We start from the raw sequence: 15,946 nt of genomic DNA, 5'->3' as shown, positions 1-15,946 counted from the left end.
CCCAATGTTTAAATTTTGTTTAGCAAAGGACCAAATGTTCCTAGCATAACTAGGGAGTGGATATTCTACCTCTCCCTAGGAAACAAACCACCTGGATCTGAAATTTCATGAAGATATTACAAATTACTTCCAGCAGATCTTGGGCAGAGCTCTCTGAATGGAAGAGGAGCACTATGTGTCCTCAGGTGGGTTGAGAAATTCCACCAAGGCAGGAAAATGACAAAAGAACTCAAAATAATATTTGCCTCCCCAAGTCAGAGCTGTACGACAGAGGACATACATTCTGTTTCTACCCCCAAAGGTGTTCCATCTCAAGCAGCATGCCTCTTTTGTCTTGGCTTCCATCTCTTAACCTGCACAATGGGGACCACAGACTTGACTTTCAAGGTCAGGTGGAGCCGAGTGCCAGCCAACTTTCCCTGCATTCACATTAACCACAGAAACCGCTGCTCTATCTTAAAGGAAATATAAAAAGTTTAACTTTTCAATTCCTGGACAAAATAAGCTTACCATGTCTGGAAAATTATCTTTCCCATTAACTCAAAGAAATAGCTATGTCTTATGTACAATTACAGGAATAAAAGAGAGGTGACTTTCAGTTGCAACTTCACATGAAGCAAAGAAAAGGAATTTACTCTGTTCTTCAAGAAATCCCTAAGAAAAGAAACCATAATACCTTTCTTTGTAGCTCCTGGATATTGGTCTCCCAATTTTTATCTTCCTGTGAGATCTGTCTAAAAGAGAAAAGGGCAGACATCATTTTCCTGGTGGCATGGAGCAGTGAGGCCAGCAGGACGGCAGTCAGCAATAGCACACAGCATGATCCCCGGGCCTGGATGCTGTCCACTGCGTGACACCAGGTGCAGCCACAGAATGGGGCAGCTCTTTTCATATAAGGCACCCAGTAGGGCTGGGTCCATGGACTAGGAAAGATGCTCACTCAAAAGATTCCCAAGGAAAGTAACACATGCAATGACCAGACTGTTCAATGAGGTATGTATGAGTATGGCACAGGAAACATCAGAATACTGGCCTAAATGTAAATAGGCAGGTTTTTGTAATGGCTCAGATGGAAAAAAATCCACCTGTAATGCAGGAGACCTGGGTTCGATCCCTGGGTTAGGACAATGCTCTGGAGAAGGGCATGGCAACACACTTCAGTGTTCGTGCTTGGAGAATCCCCATGGACAGAGGAATGTGGCAGGTACAGTCCATAGGGTCACACAGAGTTGGAAATGACTGAAGCGACAGGGAATGAGACAGTAAGTCATCTCTTTTTACTTCTTAATTTTCTGAATTTTTTTCAAAGTGAGGCTGTGTTATAATTTAAGGAGAAAACAATAAAAGAAATGCTACTTGCTTTAGTGGTGATTTCTATCAATTGTAAATCTACCTTGAAGCACTTATGTCTGCTTCCCTCCCCTCTAGTCATGGTACACACCTTATCTCCATCTCTATTTCAGTCACTTCTATTTGTTCCCACTTGCCTTTCTTTTTTAACCTTTCCTATCAACTCATCTTTCTGCTTTATTTCCTCTCTCACCAATTAGGAAAAAGATGTGTGCTGGAGAATTTAGTCTTCATGAGCTTTCACATGTCATAGTATCAATGGAGGTTGACCATGCAGCCAGTATAGACCCTAAAGGAAATCACAGCCGACCCGAATGAATGATTCTGAGGAAATTTTTAAAAATAAAATGTAGAAATAAGACCTGTAGAGCAAGTACATGACTTAGATCACCCTCATTACTAGTTGCTTCTCAGTGACTGTGTGGCCTTACAAAGGCTACTGCAGTCTCTGGGCCTCAGTTTCCCTTTCTGTGATCAAAACAGGATGAGCTGATGGAAACTTGGTGAATCTCTGAGTCCACATGTTTCTTCCCATTTTAACCCTGAGATACACTGAATATGTCTTAATGCCCATGTCAGAAGGAGCATGAAGAAACTTGAAGGTAAGGAGATTTAATACATTCAGAGAAATTTACTGCTGCACCTTTAATTTACAAAGTTTTTCCTTTTAAGATCTATGCCTGTTGCTGAAGTTGGTCACTCTGTCCCCAGTCAGCAACTCAGGGCCTTCCTGTAGCCTGGAGACACCAGCTCCTGCTTCTCCAGTGCCACAGGGTACAAGTAGGTTCTGGGCTGAGATGGAGCTGAGGATGCTGAGACAGAGCTTCTCCCTGGGCTTCATCTCTGGACAGAGTGAATCTCCACATACTCACTTGTGGAATTCTCTCTCCAACACCCAGACTCAGCTGCAACCACTCTAGATGGCCCCCAGAGGTTGGTCCTGGCACTGTGCCCAGCTCCTGTCCTCAGACTCTTGCCTGCTCTCTGGGAACACAGGGCTGGTCTCACCAAATTGCCACATGTAAGATCACTCTCACTACCTTCACAAGGACTCTCAGTTCCCCTTGCCATGACAGACCTCATCTCCACCCAGTACCTGATCCTGCTGCAGGACTGCATTCCTGAGGGGTGAGCAGGCTCTTGCTTTTCCTGGCAGTACTTCCAGAGTAAAGACAGGTTGGAACTCAGCATCTCAACCAAGTGAGGAGGAAAGATTCAGCACCTCATTGTTACCCATTAGATCTCAGCTTTGATTAAAAATAAATTCAAGGAATTTCACTCGTGGTCCAGTAGTTAGGACTCCATACTTCCAATTCAGGGGCAAAGGTTTGGTCCCTGGCTGGGGATCATGCCACTTGGCAATGCCAAACAAGCGAACAAACTCCAAGCAATGAACTAAGACAGGAATTCTTTGAGCTCCATGAAAATCAGCTACTGGGAGAACATTTCATTAGACTAACTTGTTGTATGTTTTTTTATTCTCATTATGCAATGTGTTAGGTGTGAAATGTGACAGGCATGTGAACTCAATCCCAGGCATCACTCTTCTAGATGTATAACCCTGGGCAAGTTGCTCAAATTTTATGACCCTCAGTTTTCTCATCTTTAAACATTCCAGAGAGTTAAGTCAGGGTTAAATAAAATCATGCACCATAACAGGCTTAACAGAGTGTATGGTGCCCAGAACCTACCTAGAAGCCTGCAGTTAGTGTTACTCTTTTGCAGAACCACGTACTACTCTACACAATCATTTTAGCTCCCAGTTGACATTTGACACAGATTTGAACACTCTTAGGGGGGTCATATAAAGGTTATTGACACAATTCAACCATTGAACATAGTTGGTAAAGATGAGAACCACAGTTGTAAACCAAGAGTGGTCTGAGCAGGGTCTGGCTTGGTACCTGTGGAAGCTGTGCAGCCTCTGGGCCAGCAGGCGCTCCAATGCCCGCACCTTCCCCAGGAGCAGACCTCGAACTGCTGTCTCCTCCCTGCTAGCTGGGCTGATGTGCTGTGCAGTCAGACGCCAGACATGGATCTCATGCTTCAGTTCTGCAGGAAAGGAAAGTTGAGGCTTCAGTATCCTGCAACCTCAGATGTCAACACCTACTCCCCTCAGCATCCTCCAAGAAAGGGAAACACACATTCATGATGCAGATATTCAGGGACCAAACCAAAAGAGTGGCTTCTTAGCTTTCATGCTATTATAATTTGAAACAGAAGACAAAGCTGACTTTGAAAAATAACAGTGAATGTGAAGTAATATAATTTCAACTCTTTGGGTTAAGAATAAATTCTTGAATAGGTATATCAAAGCTAGTACCCAACAACTTTTTTCCCAGGTCAGCCTATGGGACCCTCTCCATCTCTGTGTTTGCAGAAGTTGAAACTGTGAATCTGGCCTTCCAGGTCCCCAGGGCTTCTTTCTGCAGTTGTCTTCTCCAGTGGCAGCTTCAACCCCTCACACACACCCAGAGTCTGGATGCCTTCTAACCCATCAAATCAAATAGGATGGGTTACTCTCCCCAGATCACCCTATGGGTTAATGCTCAGCTAGTCCACTTTTGTTCTCCTAGTTGGGGAATGAAATAAATATGCCATTCATCATGGGGAAATTTGGTTAAGAGATGTTTTGCCAAGGAAAAGGGAGCTCACTGCCTGCACCCAGAGCTCAGTTTGGCCAAGTATTCACTCCTTAATTCCCAGGCTTACTCTGCATCTCTACCACCATTTCCCCATCTTGTCTCTGCTGAGCTCCAAGACTATGATTCCAATCAGCAACTTGATGTTGTCCTCTGACCCTGTGCTGTAAGATTCACAGATAAACCTTCCATCTACCCCGACAAAACTCTCTTCCCTCTTTCTTAGTTTTAATATGACATCATTAATCTTCCAGGTATATGAACCTGAAATGTCATTTTGGTCTTATCAAGGACAGTCTCCTCTACATTTCTACATTGAACATGCAACAAGTGCCAGATAGGATGCTAGATGCTAAAGGAGAGAAGGAATTTGACATTAAAGGGACAGGCCTCCAACAAGATAGAGAAATAAGATACATTACAAATGAACAGTACTGAGTCATGGGACCAGTTCCAAATATAATGATATGGATCTTGCAGGATCCACTTGTTCCTGCCTCAGTTCACCAGCTTATCCAGGTTTCATCTCCCCACATTTGCCAATTCTGGTTGCTCTCAGTAAACTTTGACTGAAGTCACTTCTTACCAACCCACCACTGGTTAATCTTAAAACACTGCTTGTTCTATCAATCAATCTATCTGTCATCTACAGAAACTATCTATATATTAATCTATTGATAGATAAATTCAGTTAGATTGATATATAGAAATAAGGACTCTATCTTCCTATTTACCTGTCTTCTAAGAGGATAATACTATGTAGGCTAATCAATCTAAGAAGATAAATGACAGACAGATACATTGATTTCTTCTTTCAAATATCCAGCGGTTCCTCATGATATTTAGGGAAGACTCACGATCCCTAAAGCGGTCCCTAAAGACTGAAGATCCTCAAAAGGTGAGTGTCATTGTCAGCTTTGTTCCCACTGTATAAGTTTTAGCTGTTGCTTTTTGCTGACTGGCCCTGACCAGGATACATTATCAGATGCCTTATCTCTGCCTCTCTGATTACCACCAGCCCCTAGGAGCTTCTCAACCAACCTCAGGCAAAGACATTACCATGTGGGATTTGCTCTCTCACAGGAGGTGGCTCTAATTCAGGAGTCTCAGGGGAAGACACTGAGGCCAGAAGTTGATAAATGCAAACTATTGTAAGATTCTTATACTTCATGTTAAGTAGTATAGTATCACTTGAAGTTAGTTATATAATTACAAATAAAATCACAATTAGAAAAGTGTAACATGATGATACAATTAAATTCAACCATGTCACTAATCAGATTAAACATTAATGACCTAAACATATCAATTAAAAGAGAGTTTATCAGATTAGATAAAAAGCAGACCCAACTGTAAGTTATTTGCAAGAAATGCACTTTAAATATACACAAAAAATGTTAAAAGTGAAAGGATGACTTTAAAAAAAAATCAGACTAACAGCAATCAAGAAAAAGCTGGAATTGCTACGTTAAGATCAAATTAGATTTCAGAGCAAAAATATTACTATGGATAGGGAAGGTCACTTCATAATAATAAAGGTGTTAATTCTTCAAGAAGATACAGTAACCCTAAATGTTTATGTACCTATCTCCACTGATCTCCAGTAACATAGTGGGGACCTACCAACTTGGGGAGTTCATCTTTCATTGTCTTATCTTTTTGCCTTTTCATGCTGTTCATGGAGTTCTCAAGGCAAGAATACTGAAGTGGCTTGCCATTCCCGTCTCCAGTGGACCACATTCTGTCAGATCTCTCCACCATAACCCGTCCATCTTGGGTGGCCCCACATAGCATGGCTTAGTTTCATTGAGTTAGACAAGGTGTATGCAGGTCAGGAAGCAACAGTTAGAACTGTACATGGAACAACAGACTGGTTCCAAATAGGAAAAGGAGTACGTCAAGGCTGTATATTGTCACCCTGCTTATTTAACTTATATGCACAGTACATCATGAGAAACGCTGGGCTAGATGAAGCACAAGCTGGAATCAAGATTGCAGGGAGAAATATCAATGACCTCAGATATGCAGATGACGCCACCCTTATGGCAGAAAGTGAAGAAGAACTAAAGAGCCACTTGATGAAAGTGAAGGAGGAGACTGAAAAAGTTGGCTTAAAGCTTAACATTCAGAAAACTAAGATCATGGCATCCGATCCCATTACTTCATGGCAAGTAGATGGGGAAACAGTGGAAACAGTGACTGACTTTATTATTTGGGGCTCCAAAATCACTGCAGATGGTGATTGCAGCCATGAAATTAAAAGATGCTTACTCTTTGGAAGGAAACTTATGACCAACCAGGTTCAGTTCAGTCACTCAGTTGTGTATGACTCTTGGCAACCCCATGAACTGAAGCACGCCAGGCCTCCCTGTATATCACAAACTCCGGGAGTTTACTCAAACTCATGCCCATCGAGTTGGTGATGCCATCCAGCCTCTGTCATCCCCTTCTCCTCTTGCCCTCAATCTTTCCCAGCATCAGGGTCTTTTCCAACGAGTCAACTCTTCGCATGAGGTAGCCAAAGTATTGGAGCTTCAGCTTCAGCATCAGTCCTTCCAATGAACACCCAGGACTGACCTACTTTAGGATTGACTGGTTGGATCTCCTTATAGTCCAAGGGACTCTCAAGAGTCTTCTCCAACACCACAGTTCAAAAGCATCAATTATTTGGTGCTCAGCTTTCTTCACAGTCCAACTCTCACATCCACACATGACCACTGCGAAAACCATAGCCTTGACTAGACAGACCTTTGTCGGCAAAGTAATGTCTCCACTTTTTAACATGCTATCTAGGTTGGTAATAACCTTTTCCAGTCCTGTGGCCACTGCTGAGTTTTCCAAAATTGCTGGCATATTGAGTGCAGCACTTTCACAGCATCATCTTTCAGGATTTGAAATAGCTCAACTGGAATTCCATCACATCCACTAGCTTTGTTTGTAGTGACGCTTTCTAAGGCCTACTTGACTTCACATTCCAGGATGTCTGGCTCTAGGTCAGTGACCACACCATTGTGATTATCTGGGTCATGAAGATCTTTTTTGGACAGTTCTTCTGTGTATTCTTGCCACTTCTTATTAATATCTTCTGCTTCTGTTAGGTCCATACCATTTCTGTCCTTTATTGAGCCCATCTTTGCATGAAATGTTCCCTTGGCATCTCTAATTTTCTTGAAGAGATCTCCAGTCTTTCCCATTCTGTTGTTTTCCTCTATTTCTTCGCATTGATCACTGAGGAAGGCTTTCTTATCTCTCCTGGCTATTCTTTGGAACCCTGCATTCAAATGGGAATATCTTTCCTTTTCTCCTTTGCTTTTCGCTTCTCTTCATTTCACAGCTATTTATAAGGCTTCCTCAGACAACCATTTTGCCTTTTTGTATTTCTTTTTCATGGGGATGGTCTTGATCCCTGTCTCCTGTACAATGTCACCAACCTCCATCCATAGTTTATCAGGCTCTCTGTCTATCAGATCTAGTCCCTTAAATTTGTTTCTCACTTCCACTGTACAGTCATAAGGGATGTGATTTAGGTCATACCTGAATGGTCTAGTGGTTATCCCCACTTTCTTCGGTTTAAGTCTGAATTTGGCAATAAGGTGTTCATGATCTGAGCCACAGTCAGCTCCCGATCTTGTTTTTACTGACTGTATAGAGCTTCTCCATCTTTGGCTGCAAAGAATATAATCAATCTGGTTTCAGTGTTGGCCATCTGTGATGCCCATGTGTAGTCTTCTCTTGTGTTGTTGGAAGAGGGTGTTTGCTATGACCAGTGTGTTTCCTTGGCAAAACTCTATTAGCCTTTGCCCTGCTTCATTCCATACTTCAAGGCCAAATCTGCCTGTTACTCCAGGTGTTTTTTGACTTCCTACTTTTGCATTCCAATCCCCTATAATGAAAAGGACATCTTTTTTGGGTGTTAGTTCTAAAAGGTCTTATAGGTCTTCATAGAATCGTTCAACTTCAGCTTCTTCAGTGTTACTGGTTGGGGCATAGGCTTGGATTACTGTGATATTGAATGGTTTGCCTTGGAAACGAACAGAGATCATCCTGTCGTTTTGAGATTGCATCCAAGTACTGCATTTCAGACTCTTTTGTTGACTATGATGGCTGCTCCATTTCTTCTAAGGGATTCCTGCCCACAATAGTAGATATAATGGTCATCTGAGTTAAATTCACCCATTCCAGTCCGTTTTAGTTCGCTGATTCCTAGAATGTTGACATTCACTCTTGCCATCTCCTGTTTGACCACTTCCAATTTGCCTTGATTCATGGACCTAACATTCCAGGTTCCTATGCAATATTGCTCTTTACAGCATCAGACCTTGCTTATGTTACCAGTCACATCCACAACTGGGTATTGTTTTTGCTTTGGCTCTATCCCTTCATTCTTTCTGGAGTTATTTCTCCACTGATCTCCAGTAGAATATTCGGCACCTACTGATCTGAGGAGTTCCTCTTTTAGTATCCTAACATTTTACCTTCTCATACTGTTCATGGGGTTCTCAAGGCAAGAATACTGAAGTGGTTTGCCATTCCCTTCTCCAGTGGACCACATTCTGTCAGACCTCTTCACCATGACCCGACCGTCTTGGGTGGCCCTACATGGCATGTCTTAGTTTCATTGAGTTAGACAAGACTGTGGTCCTGGGCGCAGGAGGGCTGAGAGGAACTACTCTACGTTCAAGGTCAGGAGTGGCGGCCGTGAGAATATACCCCTCATCCAAGGTAAGGAGCAGCGACTGTGCTTTGCCGGAGCAGCCGTGAAGAGATACCCCACGTCCAAGGTAAGAGAAACCCAAGTAAGACGGTAGGTGTTGCGAGAGGACATCAGAGGGCAGACACACTAAAACCATAATCACAGACCAACCAAGACAGCATATTAAAAAGCAGAGACATTACTTTGTGAACAAAGGTCCATCTAGTCAAGTGGTTCCAGTGGTCATGTATGGATGTGAGAGTTGGACAATAAAGAAGGCTGAGCACCGAAAAATTGATGCTTTGAACTTTGGTGTTGGAAAAGACTCTTGAGAGTCCCTTGGACTGCAAGGAGATCCAGCCAGTCCACCCTAAAGGAGATCAGTCTTGAGTGTTCGTTGGAAGGACTGATGTTGAAACTGAAACTCCAATACTTTGGCCACCTGATGCAAAGAGCTGACTCATTGGAAAAGACCCTGATTCTGGGAAAGATTGAGGACAGGAGAAGGGGACGACAGAGGATGAGATGGTTGGATGGCATCACCGACTCAATGGACATGAGTTTGGGTAAACTCCGGGAGTTGGTGATGGACATGAGAGGGTGACAGGCCTGAAGGCCGGGGGTCTCCAAATGGAGGAAATAGGCTGCAAGTGTCAGGCATTTTTATCTCTCTTAAGTGGCAGGAGGAAACAAATTAGCGCTATTTTTTTTCCTCTCTATACAAATTTAAAAGGAGGTTTCTCTTAAAATACTGTGTTGCCATGACACCTGGTTTCACCTGAAGCTAACTATTCTCAAACCTTGAGTTAACCAATACATTTTTCTTATGGAAATATTTGTCTTAAGCTATGTTAATGTGCTATACATTTACCCCAGACTCTGTCTTCAAGTCTGTTCTGCCAAATGACTCAGAACCTACTTGACAAACCAGTATGTTATACTCAGATATTGTTCCCCTAATCTATGTAAATGAAACTATTTGTATGGTAATCTGCCCTTCTACAAGATTCAAGTCAATCGTTTTATGGCCTGGGGTGAATCATCTGGTGCCAAGATTATCACAAAATGCAACCTATGGATGAGGGGCCTGGTGCCATTCTGAGTTTTAAGACATTCCTTTCTTTTCATTAACAGACTGCTAGTGACTATATAACATCCAGCTGAAGATTAGTAGGGGGGTACTCTTTCCACCCCCTTCTGATGCCTATGTCAGAAGCTTTCTCTATCTCCTTTATACTTTAATAAAACTTTATTACACTAAAGTTCTGAGTGATCCAGCCTCATCTCTGGCCTCAGATTGAATTCATCTCCTCTGGAGGCCAAGAATCCTGGTGTCTTATCGTTCAGCAACAACCTTTCAGACAGGGAAGCCTGGCATGCTGCGGTTCATGGGGTTGCAAAGTCAGACATGACTGAGCAACTGAACTGAATTGAATAAAATTCTGAAATATGTAAAGCAAAAATCTTAGAATTACAAAGATAAAAAGTCAAATTCACAGTCATAATCAAAGATTTCTATATATACCTCTCAATAACTGACAGAACAAGTGGACAGAAAATCAGCAAGAATATGGTCATATTGGTCATATTGACACAACTGCAAACAACAATGGCAGAAAACACATTCTTTTCTAGTACAAGTAGAATAGTAGAATATTTATGAGAATAGGCCACATTTTACCATAAAAACAGGTTTCAATAAATTCAAAAAGAATCAAACTTTACAAAATATATTCTCTGATCATTGTGAAATTATATTGCTGTTGTTCATTTAGTCTCTAAGTCATGTCCAACTCTTTGCAACCCCATGGACTATATAGCCTGCCATGTTCTTCTGTCTACAGAATTTCTCAGGCAAGAATACCAGAGAGGGTTGCCATTTCCTTCTCCACAGGATCATCCCAACCCAGGGACCAAACCCATGTCTCCTGCTTGGCAGGTGGATTCTTTACCATTAAACCACCTGGGAAGCCCATGAAATTAAATTAGGTAACTGCAGAAGTCCCCAAATTTAGTGTAAGTAAAGACATTTAAAATATCCAAACATCAAAGGAGAAATAAAAATGGAAATTAGAAACTAACTTGAACTGAATCAATTTCCACTAAAACCAATAACCTCAACTCTAACATTAAGAAACTAGTAAGGGGGGAGTGCAAGAAGATGGAAGAGGAATAAGAGGAGATCACCTTCTTCCCCACAAGTACATAAAAAATTTGTCTGAATATAAAACAGCTCCTACAGAACAACTTCTGAACAACAGTAGAAGACCCTAAATTTCCAAAAAAGCAAGCCAATCTCCTTAGAAAGAGGTAGGAAAGAAGGTAAAGACTAAAAGAGACAAAGGATTTCAGAATGGAATTTGCACCCCAGGGGAGGGAGTCATGAAGGAGGGAAAAGTTTCTGGACACTAGGAAACCCCCTCACAGGCAGAGTCAGGGAGGGAGCTTTGGAACCTCAGAGGAGAGTGTGATGGTAACAGGGGGCTCAGGAGACAAAACAGAAAATTCACTACAGAAATTACTGCTAAACAGTACTTCTCAGCCGAGAAGCAGCTCATATGCCTCCGCCCGCAGCAGAGGGTGGGGGCAGGGTGCCAAGGCACAGACTCAGGTATCAGATCCCAGAGAGGGGATCAGGGTTGGCTTCCATGATGATACTCTGAGGGGGCTACTTCGACACAGTGGACAGAGTTCAGAGAAAATACTGGGCATCCTAGAGTGGCAAGAAGTTGTCGTTTCTGGGACACTTAACACCACACTCATAGACAGTTTTGGTGGCTGCCAAATCTGGCAAAACCAGTCAGAGTGTTATCTGTGGAATTAAACACAATTGCCACTGCCAAAGCCAGGGAAAGTGCCTGAGACAGCAGGCAAAACACCGCTGATGCAGTCCTGACCCTGGAGGTGGTCACAACTGCCTGGTTATGAGCAGGCACAGGTTACTTTCCACACCTTGCTGGAAGGTTAATCACCTTCACTTTTTCTAGGGACCCATAATCTGAGGCCAGTTCCTCTGGGAGAGCATACAATCCACCTCAGACTGTACCAATATCCATCAAGTCTCTATTTCACAGGCACTCACTGGTGCATCCAAATTGTGGCTGCCATGTCTTCCCCACTTCTCAGCCTGACTGAACAAATGAACCTCAATAAGCCTTGGCCTTCACTGCCTTGAGGCTAGGCAGGGAACTGAGTGAACTTTAGGGGCAACTGTGAACTTTAGGAGTAAGTACAAACTGAAGTAAGGCCACATCTGAGACTGGACTGATCACTCACTGCCCACAACAGGTTCAGAGACCTTCCTAGAAATATTGGAGGACTTGGTGTGAGTCTCACTGGGTGTGCTGGGCTGTTGAGTGCTGCCTTCAGCAAGAGTCTTGGGGTTTGGTATTCTATGTTGTGTGGCTTGTGAGGTCTTAGAGTTCCAGTAAGGGGTCAGGCCTGAACACCGGAGGTGGGAGATTCAACTCTAGGATTTTGATCCACCAGAGGTCTCCTGACCCCAGGAAACACTAATAGGCAAGAGCTCTCCTAAGGGCCTCCATTGCAACACTAAGGCCAAGTCCCACCCAAAGGCCAGTAAGCTTCAGTGCCAGATGCCCCACACCAAACCTTCAGCAAAATAGGAACATAACTCTGCACATTATCAGACAGGCTACTCAGAGCCATACCAAACCTATAGATACCTGAAAACTCACTACTGGATATGGCACTGCCCTTCAGAGAGATAAGATTGCGCTCCATTCACCAGAGCACAGGCATGTCTCCAAACCAGGAAATCTGCACAAGGCACTGCTAAACCCCACCCATGGGGGCAGACTCCACAGTTAAGAGAAATTATGTCCTTCCAGCCTACAGAAATGAGACCCCAAACACAGTAAATTAAACAAAATGAAAAGACAAAGAAAGATGCAGCAGATGAAAGAGCATGGTAAAAATCCACGAGACCAAACACATGAAGACAAATTGACAGTCTACACAAAAAATAATTCATAGTAATGATAGTAAAGATGGTCCAAAATCTTGAAAATAAAATGGAGGCTCGGATACATAGACTGGAGGCATGGATCAGAAAGATACAAGAAATGTTTAACAAAGACCTAAAAGAATTAAAGAATAAACAATCAACAATGAACAACACAGTAACCAAGATTAGAAATACACCGGGGGGGGGGGGGGGGGGCGGGAACTAACTGTAGAGTAACTGAAGCAGAAGAAAAAATAAGTGAACTGGAAGGTAAAATGTTGGAAAAAAATGCTGAAAAAGCAGAAAAAAGTAAAAAGAAATGAGAACAATCTCAGAGACCTCTGGGACAACATTAAGTATAACAACATTAGAATCATAGGGGTCCCAGAAGAAGAAGACAAAAGGAAAGGGCATGAGAAAATATTTGAGGCTATTATAGTCAAAAAATTTCCTGTAATGCGAAAAGAAATAGCTACCCAAGTCCAGGAAGCCCAGAGAGTCCCACACAGAATAAATCCAAAAAGAAACATGCCAAGACACATATTAATCGAATTAACAAAAACTAAACACAAAAAAACAAATATTGAAAGCAGCAAGGGAAAAACAACATATAGCATACAAGGGGATCCCCATAAAACTAAGAGCTGATCTTTCAACAGAAACTCTTATACAGAGTGAAGTAAGTCAGAAAGATAAAGACCAATACAGTATACTAATACATATATATGGAATTTAGAAAGATGGCAATGATAACCCTATATGCCAAACAGAAAAAGAGACACAGATGTACAGAACAGACTTTTGGACTCTGTAGTAGAAGGCGAGGGTGGGATGTTTCAAGAGAACAGATGTTTCAAGAGAACAGATGTATATCATCTAGGGTGAAACAGATCACCAGCCCAGGTTGGATGCATGAGACAAGTGCTCGGGCCTGGTGCACTGGGAAGACCCAGAGGGATCAGGTGGAGAGGGAGGTGGGAGGGGGGATCGGGATGGGGAATACATGTAAATCCATGGCTGATTCATGTCAATGTATGGCAAAAACCACTACAATATTATAAAATAATTAGCCTCCAACTAATAAAAATAAATGGAAAAAGGGGGAAAAAAAAGAAACTCTGCAGGCCAGACGGGAATGGCAGGATATATATACTTAAAGTGATGAAAGGGAAAAACCTACAACCAAGACTACTCTACCAAGCAAGGATCTCGTTCAGATTTAAAGGAGAAATCAAAAGCTTTCCAGACAAGCTAAAGTTAAGAGAATTCAGCACCACCAAAACAACTCTACAACAAATGCTAACGGAACTTCTCTGGACAGGAAACACAAAAAGGAAAGGCATATAAAACAAACACAAAACAATAAAGTAATTGGTGAAAGCATTTATGGTTCAGCTGTGTTCTACTCTTTGTGACTGCATGAAATGTAGACCACCCGGCTCCTCTATCCACGGGATTTCCTAGGCAAGAATACTGAAGTAGGTTGCCATTGACTTCTCCAGTGGATCTTCCCAACCCAGGGACTGAACCCAGGTCTCCTGCATTGTAGACAGATTCTTTACAGTCTGAGCCACAAGGGAAGATTCAGAATCATATATATAAAGAAATTGGCTAAACGCTCCAACCAAAAGATTCAGATTAGATAAATGGATACAAAACCAAGACCCTTATATGTGCTGTGTACAAGAGACCCAACTCAGAACTAAGGACACATACAGACTGAAAGTGAGGATCTAAAACAAGGTACTCCATGCAAATGGAAATCAACAGGAAGTGGAAATAGCAATACTCATGCCAGATAAAATAGACTTTACAAAAAAAAAAAGATTGTTTCAAGAGACAAAGAAGGACACTACATAATGATCAAGGCATCAAGCCAAGAAAAGGATAAAATGATTATTAAGTACAGACACCCAAAATAAGAGCACCCAACAAACATATAAGGAAAATGATAGCAACTATTAAAATGGTAAATCAACAGAAACACAATAATAGTGGTGGGACTTTAATACCCCATTCACACCAGTTGACAGATTATCCAAACAGAAAATTCATAGAGAAACACAAGCTTTAAATGATACATTTGACAAGTTGGACTAATTGATATCTATAGGGCATTTCATCCAAAATCAATAGATATCACTTTTTCTCAATTGCACATGGAACATTCTCCAGGATAGATCACATCTTGGTCCACAAATCAAGCCATGGTAAATTTTTAAAATTGAAATAATTCTAATCATCTTTTCTGACCACAACACTATCAGATGAGATAACAACAACAGGAGAAAAATCTATAATAAAAAAAAAACCAACACATGGAGGCTAAACAATACTTTTCTGAATAACCAACAGGTCGCTGAAGAAATCAAAAAGTAAATCAAAATATGGATAGAAGCAAAAGACAGTGGAAACATGACAGCTCAAGCCTACTGGATGCAGTAAAATCAGTGATAAGAGGGAAGTTTATAGCAATACAAGCATACCTCAAGAAGCAAGAAATATCAAATAAACAACCTAATCTTACACCTAAAGCAACTAGAAAAAGAAGAACAAAAAAATTCCAAACTTAATAAAATGAAAGAAATCATAAAGAATAAAAGCAGAAATAAATGAAGGAGACAATAGCCAAGATCAATGAAACTAAAAACTGGCTTTTTGAGAAGATAAAATTGACAAATCATTAACCAGACTCATCAAAAGGGAGAAGACTCAAGTCAATAAAATCAGAAATTCAAAAGGGGAAGTTACAACAGAAAACACAGAAATACAAAGGTTCACAAGAGACTACTATGCGCAACTATATGCCAATAATATGGACAACCTATAAAAATGGACAAATTCTTAGAAAAGTAGAAACTTCTAAGACTGAACCAAAGAAATAGAAAATATGAACAGATATAGGAAGCTGTGGTACATATACACCATGGAATATTACTCAGCTGTTAAAAAGAATTCATTTGAATCAGTTCTAATGAGATGGATGAAACTGGAGCCCATTATACAGAGTGAAGTAAGCCAGAAAGATAAAGAACATTACAGCATACTAACACATATATATGGAATTTAGAAAGATGGTAATGATAACCCTATATGCAAAACAGAAAAAGAGACACAGAAGTACAGAACAGACTTTTGAACTCTGTGGGAGAAGGTGAGGGTGGGATGTTTCAAAAGAACAGCATGTATATTATCTATGGTGAAACAGATCACTAGCCCAGGTGAGATGCATGAGACGAGTGCTCAGGCCTGGTGCACTGGGAGGACACAGAGGAGTCGGGTGGAGAGGGAGGT

At 41.6% G+C, this 15,946-nt stretch overlaps 1 protein-coding gene across 4 annotated transcripts in view; it reads right to left on the bottom strand.

Moving 5' to 3' along the window:
* The window catches only part of OCA2 (OCA2 melanosomal transmembrane protein), a 267,404-nt gene that overhangs the window by 95,913 nt on the left and 155,545 nt on the right, over nt 1-15,946 (bottom strand). For all 4 annotated transcript variants that reach the window (XM_065927959.1, XM_065927962.1, XM_065927960.1 and 1 more), the window contains 2 exons: nt 3,255-3,402; nt 677-734 (listed from right to left, as the gene is read on the bottom strand). In XM_065927959.1, the coding sequence (XP_065784031.1) occupies nt 677-734; nt 3,255-3,402 (206 nt within the window). The remainder of the gene's footprint in view (nt 1-676; nt 735-3,254; nt 3,403-15,946) is intronic.

Source organism: Muntiacus reevesi, chromosome 3, assembly GCF_963930625.1.
Source record: "Muntiacus reevesi chromosome 3, mMunRee1.1, whole genome shotgun sequence".
In the NCBI taxonomy this organism is placed as follows: domain Eukaryota; kingdom Metazoa; phylum Chordata; class Mammalia; order Artiodactyla; family Cervidae; genus Muntiacus; species Muntiacus reevesi.
This window is presented reverse-complemented; position numbering and strand designations above follow the sequence as displayed.